At 34.6% G+C, this 16898-nt stretch overlaps 1 protein-coding gene across 1 annotated transcript in view; it reads left to right on the top strand.

Moving 5' to 3' along the window:
• Positions 1-16898, top strand: part of LOC145280120 (uncharacterized) — a 148651-nt gene that overhangs the window by 30386 nt on the left and 101367 nt on the right. The window contains exons 5-8 of the mRNA XM_080131877.1: positions 1-6; positions 7881-8032; positions 13292-13408; positions 14766-14871. The exon at positions 1-6 is cut by the window's left edge and continues 97 nt beyond it. Of these exons, the coding sequence (XP_079988003.1) occupies positions 1-6; positions 7881-8032; positions 13292-13408; positions 14766-14871 (381 nt within the window). The remainder of the gene's footprint in view (positions 7-7880; positions 8033-13291; positions 13409-14765; positions 14872-16898) is intronic.

Raw genomic sequence — 16898 nt, 5'->3', positions numbered from 1 at the left:
TTGCAGGTGTGTATTCTTAGCATGCTTTTATGATTGAGAAAAAAAATATATATGCATATATATATATATATATATATATATATATATATATATATATATGTGTGTATATATATATATATAATGCATATATATACATACATACATATATATATATAACTACTTCATTTACTCACATAAAATTAATATACGAAAGTATAAATTTAAGCGTAAACTTTAAGTATTTACTTCAAAAGTGCTCAATACGTTGGTAGAGCTAGTTAGTAAGTTATAAAATATATATGGCGATTAAGCTACACTGAATATTCTGCGTTTCATCCACTCTAGGACGCTTCAGGCTTATGCACGAATTTTGTGTGCTCTATTTAGCCTGGATATCTAGTTTCTTGACCTGTTTTAAATCCTGGTTAGTTTTTTTTATGTTAGTTTATATATATATGTACATATATATATATATATATATATATATATATATATATATATATATATATAGGTGTGATAGTTTATGTATATTCATGTTTATTTAATTTATTTATTTGTTTATTTTCTATTGTTTTTGTTAGTTTAAAAATTATTTTGTATTGCTATCCTAGAGTAAATTTTATCCTGTGAACACAGTTGTTCGCTATTTCTCTTCTACAGTTTAATAGATGTTGGGGTTCTTTAAAGTACAGGGTAGCAAATTTTTCATGAAGACATAATTTACATGGGCTGTCTAGGTCTCTACGTGTGGTAGTTTGTCTTATTATTTTCCATTCGACTACCGGCGAATATCCGCCTTCCTTGAGTTCCCAGTATTTATTTGCTAGCGTTGTTTTCATATGGCGTTTTCATTTTTGAATGTACTTTTGTGGTCATAATATCGAGTTTTGAAATCTAAGGAAGTCATACCTACGTAATATTTCTTGTTATTCAGGTTTTCTTTCGCAAATATTGTGGCCTGGTAAACTACGCTTTTGGTTAGACATTTGTTTTGAAGTGGGCAAAGTGTGCGGTGTCTACAGTTGCATTTATCTTGTTCATTATTAGTATTTTTATTTTTATTTCTAGTATGGTTGTTGTTGTCCGGAGTTGGTTTATTATTATTATTATTATTATTATTATTATTATTATTATTATTATTATTATTATTATTATTATTATTATTTCTGCTAGTGTTAGTTTTATTTTTGTCATGGGGCTATTTTTTATTGTTTATTTTGTTGTTGTTTACATTGTTTTTATTTAGTATTTTGTTATTATGTGCTTTAATTATCATCTCTAAATATTCGCAACAACTGTAGGATAACTTTAAGGTATTTTTATTGAAGATTTTGTGTAAGGGGTTGGTTGCGGGAAAGTGTTTTTCAATAAGATCTAGAAATTTCTTGCCAAGTTTTGTTTTTAACATTTGATTGTAAGGGGCCGTATACCAAATTATAGTTCTTTTTCTTCTATTTTTAATTTTATTATAGTTATTGGTGTTTTGTTGCTTATATTTGATATCGATATTTTTGTATCCACTATTTTTTAGGGCTGTTTCATAGATATTGGTTGACCTGTTGAATAAATATATATAAACTAACATAAAAAAACTAACCTAGATTTAAAACAGGTCAAGAAACTAGATATCCAGGCTAAATAGAGCACACACAATGGAACAGGTCAACCAGAGGTCAAATAGGCCTTTCTACGGTAAGTGCATGTTCATTGGCTGATAGGAAGTCATCCCCTCATTTCAATTGACTAACCTTAATTTAAACATCCATCACTTCCGGTTTGGCGATGGACGCAACAGCAAAGACGTCACGTTTTTTTCCACATTCTTTTCTCCCTTTGTGGTATGGGTTCGAGCCTGCCTGCCTACTTCCACTTTTTTCTTTTTTGCTCAACACACACCTACAAACACCCAGGCACTCAAGCCAGTATAATAATAAATATAAAATCTGCATTAATCAAAATATCATATTTAAACGTATTTTACGACCAAGCAATGCTGGGCAGCCTGCTAGTATATATATATATATATATATATATATAAAAGCATAACTGTGAACTTAGTTGAGAATTAAGAGACAGTTAAGTCTAGCAAAACAACAAAGTGCAAGCAGACAGACAAGTTGTCTATAAAATGAAAGATAAGCTATACCCGAGAAATTTGAGTTGCAGAACAAGTTAAAGTGTAACGTAATCATTACATGTAGCCCACTCCAAACCCATACGTTGCATGCAGACATTTATTTACAAGTACTTCCAGAATAACGTGTTGTCTCTTGTTCAAAAGTCTTCTCATACTCCAACGTGCTTAACAAGACTCTACTATGTCAAACATGTGGTACTCTATTTTTCTCCGGCCATGTTTTCCGGACACGTTTTTCCCTGTCGCTCTTGGGCTGTGTGTGTAACACGTTTATTTCTGCCTTTCTCGAACCACGTTTTTCTTTTTTTTTTTTACAATTTTTTTTGTTTCCTTCTTCCTCGCTGTGATGTCGTCTTGCACACTGTTACTGCTGCTGCTGCTGCTGCTGCCATATGTGTGCATCTGTTATAAAAGTACACTTGATCTTGTTACGTTGTGTATTTTATCCGTGTTTAAAAAACTCGTTTCAACAATAATGTATCAAATCTATGGTAAAGGCGCCATCACATATGTTCATGGAGGGGTGGATTCAAGTAAGGCCATTTTTAAAAAATATTTTCTTCACTTCAAACAAGACATATTGCCATAACGGGCTACTGTCATTTGGAACCAAATTTATAGAGATCATCCAAAGTGGGGAGTTGTATAGCAAGATAGTTGTTTACATTACATTTAAACTTCTGCATGTTTTTTTTGTTGTTTTATGTACAAACACGTCACCACTTATCAACCAACAATGTGAAGATTGGTAGCAATGGTTGAAACTGGACAGAAATTAGATTATATAAGAGAATGGTTCAATAAGAATTTGTTAACATTGAACTTTAAAACGACCATGCTATATTATTTAATTATTGGAATCCTTTGAGATGAGTAATTTGTATATTTATTTATTTATTTATTTATTTGCGGACTGTTATCCTCATCTTTAAAGTTGTTGTTTAATGACATTTCAGCTATTCCTCTGACCTTCTTCAGGTGGTTGTTAATCTCAATGGGATAGGAATGCTGAGTCTCTTAAGTGTATTCTCAGTAATTACTGCCTTCCATAGTTGTTGTCATCTCACCACGTTTTTGGCCAACTCACCCTGTGGGTTGCTTTGGGTAGGATTGAAACTGCTATCTTCAGACAATGCTCACCTGGAACCATAGAGACTCAACGCCTCCATCCGCTGTGCTACGGGCCCCGAAGTTAATCAAAGTTGGATTTTTTAGGTCTTAAAAATCCAATTTTTTCATTATTATCTGGTCTTCCATCGTCGGATCCATACCAAATGGTATATTATTTTATTATTGGAATCCTTTGAGATGAGTAATTTATATATTTATTTATTTGTGGACTTAAATAGTTGGTCGAAACATCGTGAAACAACAACTAGGAAAATGAGGATAACTGTCTTCAAATAAATAAATAGATCATGCTACAGTCAGTTGGAAACCAGCCTCATGCTATTATGTTTTATAGACGGATAGTTCTTGGAAAGAAACTTTGCTCATGGAAGTTCCATTTATTTTTAGGTACACAGAGGAAGAAATAAAAATTATTTACAGTTGTGGTAACTGAGTTCTCGTCGTAAATGTCTTGCAGATGGAACCATAGATTGGAGCTGAATTAAGAACTTGCGATGAAAATGATGATAGAGCAGAGAAAGACTAGCAACTTCTCTTTTATGAGAAATAGGCTCCAGAGAAAGGAAGGAGACATCCTCCCCCACTAGGTTTCAAAGCTGATTTTGTACTCTACCAAGCAGGAAAAACTGCTCTGAGCGACACCTCCTCAGATGTGGAAACACTACTGCATCTTCGGACGTATCTAATTTTATATAGGCTAAGAATTGCGTCAGGAGTGAGATGAAGAAAGATCCTACTATTTTTTCATCAATCATTACAACAGATTTTATATGTATCTTCTATTTGAGGTCTGATGAATATAAGCAGCTAACCAAGTGCAAGATAAATCTAAACAATTGTGCTTAATGGGAGGATTAGAATTCCAAAGTACAGCATAATAACATTGACACACCAGTTCTCACCAGATCAGTAAAGTTAAGCAACAATGACCCTGCCCAGTACTAGATGAGTGCTAGTTTGGTAATACTAATCGCTGTATGGGTTCTCCACTTATCTTGCCATTGTTTCCAGTCGTCCTGAACTTACATATTCTTGCAAATGAAAATAAAGTAGTGCTGGCTCATGAGAAGTGTGGGTGGAGATTATGCAACTCTTGCCATAAAAATTTCATGTGCCAGCATGATTCAGTGAGTATCCATAGTTTGTCAAGACTGAATGGAGCCTTTAGAATTCCAAAAAGATCTCTTGCTTGAAGTCTCTGAAATAGCAAGAAAATCTCTAACATCTGGCAGCATTATTCCCAACAAAAAAAAAAAAAACAAGAAGATAAAAAAATTGAAAACAAACAAACAATAACTTTTGAAGCGAATTGTAAAAAAGAAAAAGGTTATTAATGGCCATTTTTATCCAAAAATTTACTCACTACAACGCATTTATTATCGAATTGAACTTGAATTGTACTGAGGATTGAACCTTCAACCTCCAGAAGAGTATAAATTTTACAACTGAATTTTACCAAGTACTCTATTCACTATGCCATGGATCCTTGCGCAAGCTACCCTTGTAAATTCCATTCAAAATTCCATGCATATTCCAGAGTTCAACAGAAAGATTCCCAAGTACGACAAGAGACATCTGGAGAATATTGGAGGTTACCATGGATTAAATAAAGGGTTTCTATTTGTAAATTCTGTGCAGATTCCTGAATTCGACAGAAAGATTCCCGAGTTCAGCAGAAAAATTCCCGAGTCTGACAATATACACCTGAAGAAGGTTCATTAACTGAAACGTTTTGCAAATAACTCTCAAGGTGAGAACAGTAGTCGAAATAATTCAAATGATACAAATTATCAATCCTCATCTCAAAAATTCAGAACCATAATATCCAATTGAATCGTTTGTACTGACTGACAATAGCTCTATGCAGCTTGTTCCGTGGCTTAGTAACTAATACCAAAAACGAAGAGTTCAAAAGATTCCACTGAAGTCATCTAGAATTCGTGTAAGTTTCTATGAAGCCTTCATTGCAGAATTGGTGTGAAGATAAGGTCATGTGACATATTTTTATTGATGATGGTAAAGATGAAGGTGCAGTTGCCATGTGAATGTTGATGTTCAAGCAAGAACAGGTTGAGGGCCTCCAGTTGTTATTCACAAGATTTCGTGTAGAACCCATCGACTATTTGCTCGCCAGCCTTTGAACTCGCTCCATGTGTTGTATGTACTGAATGGAACAAGGGATGCCATATACGAGAACCGGTTGCACGAGAGACACATCTATGCGGAGGAAGATGTAAATTGTTAAGATGGCAAGGTAGCGATGGATGAAAAAGAACACACGGTTGACCTCACTTGCCATCTAAATTTTTGTAAATAAAATGTTTTGGGGAAATTGCCTGCATTCTAAAACATACAAAGATATGGACATACAAAATCTTGTTAATCAATGCTTTTAGCAGTTACGTTGCATATTGATTCCCGAGTTCAGCATAAAGAGTCCTAAGAGTGAAGAAGGTTAGCGTTTACATTGACCGAAATGTTGTGAAAATAATAAGAAAGACGCGAATAAGAATTAAAAAAAAATCAAATAATAGAAATTATCCAACCGTTATTACCAGTAATGAAGTATAAGAAATGAAGTACACATGTTGTACTGAAATAATAACGTTATTGTTTAGAAAACCATTCTTAACATCAGGAGAGTAGAGTGTTTTGTAACTATTCTATACTTTCACCTAACAATTAAAAAGAAAAGATACCGTAAAACTTGAATTTAACTGGAAAATACTGTTAAAAAATAAGGCAGTACAATACGTGCATAAGCACCAAAATAAAAAAAGTTCGATTTGTTAGCTGAAATGCTATTTGAGTCTGACTTTGGAAAGTCGACAATGTAACTTTATATGTTAGATTAAAACGCAATATAGTGTAATATAGCATCTATATAACGTGTATAAAGTAGGCTCCTTCAGTTTTTGACAGACTATGGATACCCAGGGTATCCATGAAGGGGTGCCTGCGTGTGAAATTTTTGTGGCAGCAGGTGCGCAATCTCCAAGCACACCTCTCCTGAGTCGCCATTGTTAAATAGCAGGGGCAAGTGAGGTACAGGACGACTGGAAACAAATGCAGAGATAAGCAGAGAGCACATATAGCGCTCGGATTCCCAAATGGTCACCCATATGGTACTGACCAGGCCCAACGTTGCTTAACTTCAGTGATCTGACGAGAACCAGTGTATCAACGATTATGCCGTATATATATATATGAACAAATGATTAATAAAACATGTTAAAAGACATCTTGAAAAAGAGTTAAAAACATATTTAATTTTAAAAAAGGAAGCACAAGATAAGTGGATAGTCCTTAATCCGCAGAGTTTCGATTAAGGACTATCCACTTATCTTGTGCTTCCTTTTTTAAAATTAAATATGTTTTTAACTTTTTTTCAAGATGTCTTTTAACATGTTTTATTAATCATTTGTTCATATTATAAGCTCTATTTCCTTTTCGGTTTTATTGAGCTTTTACATCTGGCTGAGTTTATTTTACTTGTAAATATTAACTCTTTAATATTTATAATATATTTTAAGTTTACCATTTTGATTACCTTGGTAAACTTATTGTAATTTTTATTTTTATTACATATATATATATATATATATATATATATATATATATATATATATATATATATAAAACGTGTAATAACATACATATAGTAATAACGAGTTTATAATAATTTAATGTAATGTTCACACTTAAAGGTTATAACGACTGACTCGTGTTTACCTGCATATATTAAATTCTATTTCTTTTTTCGTTAAGTACTTTATGTAAACAGGTCGATCTTATTGTTTATTGTTAATTGTAAATATTTACCTGACTTTAAACTAAATTCCTTCCAAAGTTCTTTATTATTGCAAACTCTGTAAATATTGTATTGTGCCTTTAAAATAGTTGACTTATCAGTAAATTTCAAATCTGTTATTACTTCAAATGTTTATTTCCTAACATTCTTAGCTTATGAAATATTTTATATTTTAATAATATTGTACATTCGTTCGATCATCCATCGATACCTGCAGTTTTATGGAGGAAACACTGTGGACCAAAAAGACTATCTTGCGGCCCTAATCTATATATCTTTAAAAGTGAGACTCTGTGTGTGTGTGTGTGTGTGTGTGTGTGTGTGTGTGTGTGTGTGTGTGTGTGTGTGTGTAAGGACACTTCTCAACCTATATACTGAATGAATTTTTGTAATTTGGTATATCGGGTATTCAGACACGTGGAAAAAATTTTTAATCAATTTTCATACGGAAAAAGACTTTTAAGGGGTCAAAACTAAAACATTCATGCTTGGGGTTCATCGGAAAAACATTTTTTAAAGATCATGGCAAGCTGGTATAATGGTTATCGTACTTGATTCACTGTTTTTAGGTTGTGTTTTCGATCTCAGTTCGAGTATTTTTTTTTCTTTTATTTACAAGAAATGAACTGTTTAGAAAAAAAAATCATAATACTCGCATGCACGTGTATCAGATTCTTTCCGTTTTTTTTTTTTTTACAGAATTTTTTAAAGCAATTTAACGTTACATGTAATACCGGGTAACGCCAGGTACCTCTTCTAGTATACCATAATAGCAGTACATTGTAATTTATTTTTGTTTAATGATATCATATAACGTTTCAGTTCGAACATGGAAAACGGCGGGTGGTTATGAAGATAAGCCAGTCAGGTTCGTCCTCACGGAAAACAACACTTCACCAGATGCCATCAAACACAACTATGAATATTATACGTTCTATCCTAAAATCAGAGACAATCCAGAATCAATATTTGAGGTAAATTGTTTCTCTTTTGTTAATCTATTTATATCATTTTTATTAGTTCTTCTGTATAATTTTCATTAAAATACAGGGTGGAACGATAAAATTGTCGTCCTAAATAAAACAACACTACAGATTTATTTTAAAACTTTTATTGAAAAAAATCAATTCAGGTAACTTGATTATGTAGTAGAGATGACATCTAATCAATATAACTTCCTTTGACCTTAATCACCGCCTCAATATGGGTCCGAAATTGGAAGCATGCCTTTTCCACAAGCGCCAATTGGGGCTCGAGGAATACTTGACGGATGGCGGCGATCAGGCTAGCTTTGGTGTTGGTGATGTTCCTGACATATGACCAAAAAAAGTAGTTCAGTGGGTTCAAGTCGCCAAGGTTGCTGGAAAAATAGTGGGATCCTTCTATCGCTCCAGTAGACGTCTCACTACTGATACAATTCTTATCTATATAAAAACCAAGTACGTCTAAGGATGGAGTACTGCTGCCATATCTGGGCAGGAGCTGCTAAAAACAGCCTATCCTGCCTTGACAGAGTACAAAATAGACTTCGTAGCCTAGTGGGGAATGCCCTTTTCTCTTCCCTGCAACCTCTCTCCCACAGACGGGATGTTGCAAGCCTGTCGTTGTTTTATCATTATTTCCATGGGAAGTGCTCGTCTGAGCTCCAATCTCTGGTCCCCTCTCGCCAATCTTTCACAAAAAACATCCGTCTAGCTGAAACCACTGTCAGTAATTTTCCCCAATCTTTATCTGTGCCTAAATCAAAATATAGATTACATGAACAAAGCTTCTTTCTTAGAAGTGTGTGGCCGTGGAACTCTTTTACGTTTGCCTGTTTCCCACCTGACTTCAACTTGGATGTCTTCAAGCCCAATATAAACAAGTTCCTGATAAACCACCCTTAAGTAAGACACTTTATCAAATCTCCATTACTAGCGATTACTACGATATTGTCCCATTGATTACTGTACATGCAATAACCCTTATTCTCGAGTGGCCTCTGGGCTTTGATAAGTAGTGACTTCCTTGTAAAAAAATAGTCGGGGGAGGAGGGGGGCCAGTGAGAGAAGAGTCATAGCACCCATTCTGAAGCCAAGCCTGAGTCACTTTGGACTTGTGCGTCGGTGCTGAGTCCTGCTGCCACACTCAGGGTTTGCTAGTAATCACCCGATTGCATCAAGGGATCACCACACTCTTCAACACATCCAGATACACTTTGGTGTTGACTTTCAAGCCGACTTTCAAGGTGTGAGGTCGCATGATGTGGCCCTCAGTTAAAACCACATTAAAGACTATAACTGTGGCCGGAAACTTTGTTATTCTCAATGGTCATATGTCTAAACAACATGATATTAATGCAGGTGCACTCTAGAGGTCGATCCCTGGATCTTTATTATTCCTGATATTCATAAATGACTCCTCTGATAAAATTGTGCCTGAAATGGGTAGATTTGGTGACGACACACCACGCTCTATAATAAACATGAGAAAAAAATGAATGTACACATATTTAAGGCAATGGCAGAAACGAAGACTGCTAGAAACAAAGTGGGCTCCCTCTACCATGCTAGAAAATTACTCACACCAAAGAGCATCCTATATCATTACAAAGCCACAATTCACCCATGCATAAAGTATTGTTGCCATATCTGGGTTTGTGCATCTACCACTAGTCCCTCATTATTAGACAGGGGCCAAAAATAGAATCTCAAATCTTATATTGACCAAATTCCAACCTCTAACTCATCATCACAATATCATATCCTTGTATCTGCTTTTCAAGTATTTAATGGACTGTACTCTGATGAACTTATAACACTTGTGCCCCTCGACATACATAACATCAACTAACTCGACAAGCAGCAAAATCCCATCCCTTCACTGGAGAAGTCCCTAAATGCCGGAAAACCTTCTATTATTCTCTTCGACTGCTAAACTTGGAATTTCCTACCAGTTTCCTATTTCATTGACGGTGCTAAACTACAGAAGTTTAAATGTAATGTGAATAGACATTTTGCTAATCTCCCATTAAACATAATCCCAATTAGTAACTCTTAACGTTTCAAGTGACAATATCCCTTGTTTGGAGTCAATAAAAGTATAAAAGAAAAAACAATTCCACATTTTTCTAACTCTAAAAAATTTCAGAAAATTCCACAAATGAATATTTTAGTGTACAATCCAAAGGAATGATAGAAAAAATGTTTTGATATATATATATATATTTTGTATAAAGAGCTTAATAAATCTTATAAGATAGTCCCTCGTAATACTTTAGATTCTATTAACTCTGAGGCTAAACATTTACTGATTTTATGAACATTCATAACTTCACTGAAATAATTTCTCCGGGTACCCCTAGATTCACCCTCAAGGACCATAAACCTAATTTTTATGACAACCCCCTCCATCAGATTGATCTGCCACTCTAGTTCTGACTTGGGTGCTGTAAGCAATATATATATATATATATATATATATATATATATATATATATGAAGTGTTTTCATATATATATTCTGCTTTGTAGTAACAAGAATATTCTGCAATAATTTTATTAAACAACTTCAATTAGTTATGTGTAACCCTTGTGTTACATATATGTCATGGATACAGGTTGCTACAAATCCAGGGATTCTCATTGTTTATTTTCATTTGGCTGGATTTAGCTTAGGTCACGTTTTCCTGAGACCGATCATTCTTTTGATCGGCTGGAATTTCCATTGTTAATTTTCCTACTTGCCTGGACACAGTTCGCCCGCACCCCTCCTTAGCATTCGTAATAACACAAATCGATATATGTAGCACTTAGTAGATGTGGGTTTTATTTATCTTCCTTTCACTGTTGTGATGCAAAGCTGAGAAAGTTGAATTTAAAATCAGCACCCTACAGAAAAAAAACATTGGCCAAACAAAATTGCCTGAGCAGTCCTCAGGCGATTAGCAATAGACTAACATCTTTCTCGAAGCACAAGAAAGTGAAGCCAGATTCAGATGGACCTCCTAGAACTGCACTGGACACTACCTTAGAACAACATGCTAAAAAAATGGCCTAAATTTTGCTGATCTGAATCTTGGTATGAAGTAACTCCAAATGGTTGAGACAACCAATGAGATATGAACCTGTTTTCCTGATCTCATATTCTGTATCAATATCCATTATGCCAGTGTTGGCTGTGGAGAGTGACTCATTGTCTGCGAAAAGTTAGATAAAACTTCAAATTCACTTGTAAATCTGCTATTGAGATGATTGGGAAATGTTTCAATATTTCATCAAAACTATTAGGATTCAATTTTATCAGGTTTGTTTATTTTTTTAACTTCATACTAGTTTCTTAGTCAGTCAACCGCCACATCAAGTGTCGTTTATACTAAACTAACCTGGGTGCCCAACGTTGCCCGGGTCTTTAGAGGTGAGTGTTGAGCAAAAAAAAAAAAGTGGTAGTAGGCAGGCTCAAACCCATATCGCAAAGGAGGAAAAGAATGTAAAAAAAAAAGTGATGTCTTTGCTGTTGCATACATCGCCAAACCGGAAGTGGCGAAGGTTTAAATTAGGGCTAGACAATCGAAAAAAGAGGATGACTTTGAAAATATCGTCGAAAAAAGCGACCCTCTCCTTGTGGAAAAGTGCCCAGTTGAGGGTGAAGGAATTAATGTTTTTAGTCAATTTTTCGATATTTGTTGTTCGAAGGGCCTGCTTTAAAACGATACCGATCTTGTGAAAATCCGTCGCCTCTGTCGAAAGTTTTAGACATACATACATACATACATACATACATACATTTAAACAGACAGGTGAGATTTATATTATAGAATATCTATTATATATTGAATTTTCAAAACTGCAACGATTATTGCCTTTTGCAATACAGTGATGGCACCGGTTGTGGTTCAGGCTTGGAGGTTGTTGGTTGGTTGTTTTTGTTTTATGGCATATCAACCCTTTTCAGGTTATTTAATGCTGAATCCAGTGATTTTGAAGAACAATTTTTTAATAGAGTATATCTGTTTTTTAAGTCGGTTTCTATTTAACCCATAATTGGGACCCTAACAGATACTACCAGTCCAGGTTAGAGTGGACCTGGGAGCAATGGCAATTAAAGGATGCCTCCACACTCACCAAAGCCTGCAAGCTGGGGCCTCACCATCGGATATAGTTTAAGGTTATATCCAGAACCTCAGGCTCGGAGACTTTCAGATTTTTTCGCATGGACGTAGCATGGCATCGTTACTTATTCAAATGAGCATGCAAACTGTTGCTCCAATCTTTTGAGAAGTTAGCAAAACACACACTGCAATCTATGCACAATATGAACAACTTTTATGTTGCACTCCAGATGTTTTAGCGTCTACTATCACGTCTGGTGGTGATGGTGCTATGAATTTTTAAGCTAATAACTCGGGGTTTCTCCATCTCCCCATCTCTACATCCTCTTCTATTCTCATCTGTGTCTGACACTCGTTGCTACTGATCCTAACTTTGCAAAATAAGGGTGTCTGTAAGTGAGTTTCTTAGAATTTTCTTGGTTTGTTCTCACACATTCTATAAATGTCAAGACATAGTTACACCCTAGTCCTCCTAGAAAAATGGACTGTTCCATTTTTGCTTTTCCATTAGCATTACTTTTCATACTTCTATGTCTCATTCATTGGCCTTTTTTTTTACAAAGGAGTCACCACTTATCAAGGCCCTGGGGTCACTCAAGGATAAGGGTTAATGAGTGTACAGTAGACAATGGGGAAAATATCGTAGTAATCGTTAGTGTTGGAAATTTGTTAAATTGGATTACTTGATGGGGACGGCTCATCTAAAACTGGTTTATGTTGGACTTATTTGTTTTAAATTTTTAATTAGACTAATTTTTTTAACCGTGCTTTGGGAAACAAAAGCAACAGCCTTTTATTTCTTTTAATAAAAATTGAACTTAATCTTCTTTCTTTCGAGTTTATAAAAGGTTGAACCGGCATATCTCTCTCTCTCTCTCTGTCTCTCTCTCTCTCTCTCTCTCTCATGTTAGAATAAGATTATTGTCTTCTTATTCTACAAGCTTTCATTTTAAACATATATATGTGTTTATCATCTACTATTTCTCTCGCTCACTCAAATTTAATTACAATTAAGTCGTATCACTGTCTGTTTATTTGTGTGTTCATAATTGAATTAATATGTGCAAAATTAATTTTTATACCGAATTTAAATCGTTTTTTCTTTATGATTCTTATCAGTTTTGCTTCTTTTTTTTCCCCCGCAGATTCCATCCGGAGTGATTTGTAAAAAACGAAAAGGAAATAAAAAGATTCCCAAGTTGCCCATGTATTTTTCGTACAGACAAGAAGCGGTCTATGATGATTATGTTAAGGTTTCGGATGTAAGTAAATATTTCGGGATTTGTTTCAGACAACATTTTAGTTTTAGTTTATTCGAAGTTTATTTTATTTCTCTCCCTCTCTCTCTCTCTCTTTGAGAGAGAGAGAGAGAGAGAGAGAGAGAGAGAGTAAAAAAAATACTCAATATTTTATTTTTTATAATTTAAGCGGTCTTCCGCTCTTGTTCACAAAAAAGCTTTTCATTTTGATAAACCCTCATAACCTTGAAGGTACTATATATTAATTGCACCAAGGAATCACCACGCTCTTCAGCACATTCAGGTACACTTTGGTGTTGACTTTCAAGTAGACTTCGAAAATGTGAGGTTGCATGATGTGGCTCTCACTTGAAACCATACTAAAGACCATAACCATGGCTGGAAACGAACTGTGCCCTCAAGCTTTGAACCGTCCAGATTTGCATTTTGATGGTGCTGGCAACGGTCCTGTTGTCATAACTTGAATCGGTAAAAAGCATTAGTTGTACAGCGGCGCATTTCTGATCTCACTCGTTGAACATTGTGTCACTTTTAGATATGATAGAGGGCTCTTGTCGCTCTTAGGATTTGTCCACAACTGGCCAAGTAGTAGATGGTCTGCAACAAAAAAGAAAACCGGTTTTCATCAAACGGAAATGAAATAATGTCGTCTTTTCTAGGGCGACAATTTTATGGTTCCACTCTACATGGGTAATATAAATGAACGAAAACAAAATATTCCAACCTAATTTCATAAGTGATAGATTCGCACATAACTTTAGTCAGAGCATTTTTGGCATAATGACACCTGACTACAGCCTCTGCGATTATGGGTTCGAATTCTGGCATAGTCAGCTGCACTGATAATCCACATATCCAGCAAAACACGAGTCTGTGTAGAACTAATTTATCTATCAACATACATAAATAAACTACGAATGTGCGTATGCATATATTTATATTTGTTTGTATGCATACATCTTGGTCAAGATCAAAGTGTAGTATCTGTTCTTCAGATGCTGCACACCATTTCTTGTTCTCTTTCGGTGGAGGATCAGTCCTTCACGATTGAGACAATTTTTTTTATTTTTGTACCTTTTCTCCACGTTAAAAAACGACCCTGGTGTCTAACTCTGTCTCGTGGGGAGGCATAGTAAATAGGTACATATATTTGTACACTTTCCTTAATGTGAGCAAGGTAAAGGAAGATAAATCATGCCAATAAATTTATTGCTAAAAAATAACAACAAAAATGAATAGTGTTGATATTTATGAATCTTGGAATTTAAATGAAGTGAAGTCTTTTAGTTTATGTGTTTTTGTATATATCTTAACTGTGTTTGTATGGTTATTAACGTGATGAAAACATCTCACTTTTTAGATATGGTATGACGAAAATGACAGATTTCTGAGAATCGATTACCGACCTGGAGGAATAGAGAACACAATGTCGGCTGCTCTGTCAGAAATTCACGATTACAACACAGGTTCAAATCAGATTTCATATATTATTTTATAGGACTATTCACATACATTCTTTTTTCGCTTCCCTTTTTTCAATAATTGTTGTGAGACCGAAACTTACCTGCATCATGAACTCTTCCAGCATTATATTATAATGTGAGATAACACTCTCAATAGGCAGTATGGTATTACCATAGAATCAACAGGAGTACTAATAGTGCACAGCACGTATGACTACCCATATTGGACATCACCAGATAGTAAGCTCCACTTACCCTTTATCCTATTCTTGTTACATTTTCGGTTAATATAGCTTTCTTACACCTAATATGTGTTCCATATTTTCTTTCCGTGATCCCAAACTTGAACCCACATCAATAACGTATGCGGTGCCTTCAATAAGTTTCCAATATGAACACATTTATTAATAGTACACACATGAAACTGTAGTCCCCTTTAAAGTAATCTCCTCTGGCTGCAATGCACTTGTTGTACCGTTCCAACAACTTCTGGAAAGCCTCATGGAATTCCTCTTTTGTGAGCGTGTCAATGATCCTCATCACAGCCTCTTTCATCTAAATTGTTTCATAACAGCTGCCTCTAAGGTTTTCCTTGAGCTTAGGGAATAACCAAAAGTCACAGGGAGCAAGGTCTGGACCATAAGGAGGGTTTGTTGATGCCTGTCTTGGTCAAATAAGGATGCATTGGGACAAACTTTGCGCAAATTTTCCACATCATCAGTTCTTCACGAATAATTGTGTGTACAGTTATCGTCTCTATATACACACGATAGTCCTTACCCATGAAATTCTTTATTTGATCAATCAACTCTGGTGTTCTGACTTCCATGTTCCTCCCATCCATCTCATCATCCCTCACAGACTCCCTGACTTCCTTTAATCTCTTATGCCACTCAAAAAACAGTCTGAAGCATTTCATATGTTTCTGTGGCATTTTTTTTTTTTAAGTCTAAAACAGAATTTTATTGCATATTGTTCTTCTAAAGTCTCCTCACGTCCAGATTGCATTTTGGAAATTCATCAGCTGTGACAATCTGGCTTTAATAGAGTATATTCCAATATCTGCTGTTCATTTGAATCTGAAATCATAAAAATTAGTCAGTCATCTCATAAGATGTATAGCAATAACATATTGAATTTTTAATAGTCTTGGACAATTTTAAATGCCTGTACAAAATAAGTAATTAGATCTTAAATTCTATAAATTTAATTCAACAATTATTTTACAAAACAATATTATTTATGGAGAATTCTGTTGAATCTCTCTCCCATTTGAGACTTCGTGATGTAGAAACGTATTTGTAATCTAATCATTTCCACAAATCATTTCGCCTTTATTTTTTACTATTTATTATTATCAGTTAGTCAAGCAAAGCCTATGTTGGAAGAACTTCCGGTAAACTATAATATACAACTCCCGGTAAACTATAATATACAACTTCCGGTAAACTATAATATACAACTTCCGGTAAACTATAATATACAAGCGTTGTCTATTACATGCACTTTTAATTTTGACATGTAAACAGATTATTCAGTTTCAGACAAATGAAATCAGTAAAAATTTTTATTGTAAACCTGCATTTGCTTTAGTAGAAAAAATAATTGTTTCAAATAATATTTAAAGCTTTTAAGTCGTAAACGAAAATGACATTTTCAAAATTATTGTTTTCATAATACCTAGCTATCTATCTATCTAAAAGTCACTGTGTGTGTGTGCGTGTGTGTGTGTGTGCGTGTGTATAAGAGCCCCTCCCTCATAGGTTCCGAAACGGCAGAGCCTATCTTTTGCAAATTTCACACAAAGCTAATTTATATGCATGACAGATATGTTTTGTACAGAAATTCATCCTATACATATCGACACTCGAAAAAATCCAATCCTAAAAATAGCTTTTCTCTCTTATAGATAAAAACGAATAATTTTTACAGCAGAATATTTTATGTTACACCGGCCAAGGGAGATAATAAAATCTCAGCAAATCATTTCTACTTATATAAAAAAAACAAAACAGATTTATTATAATCTG

Source organism: Euprymna scolopes, chromosome 7, assembly GCF_053919585.1.
Source record: "Euprymna scolopes isolate OS-2025 chromosome 7, ASM5391958v1, whole genome shotgun sequence".
Taxonomy (NCBI): Eukaryota; Metazoa; Mollusca; class Cephalopoda; order Sepiida; family Sepiolidae; genus Euprymna; species Euprymna scolopes.
The sequence above is the reverse complement of the archived record's forward strand: the minus strand, read 5'-3'. Positions and strand labels throughout refer to the sequence as shown.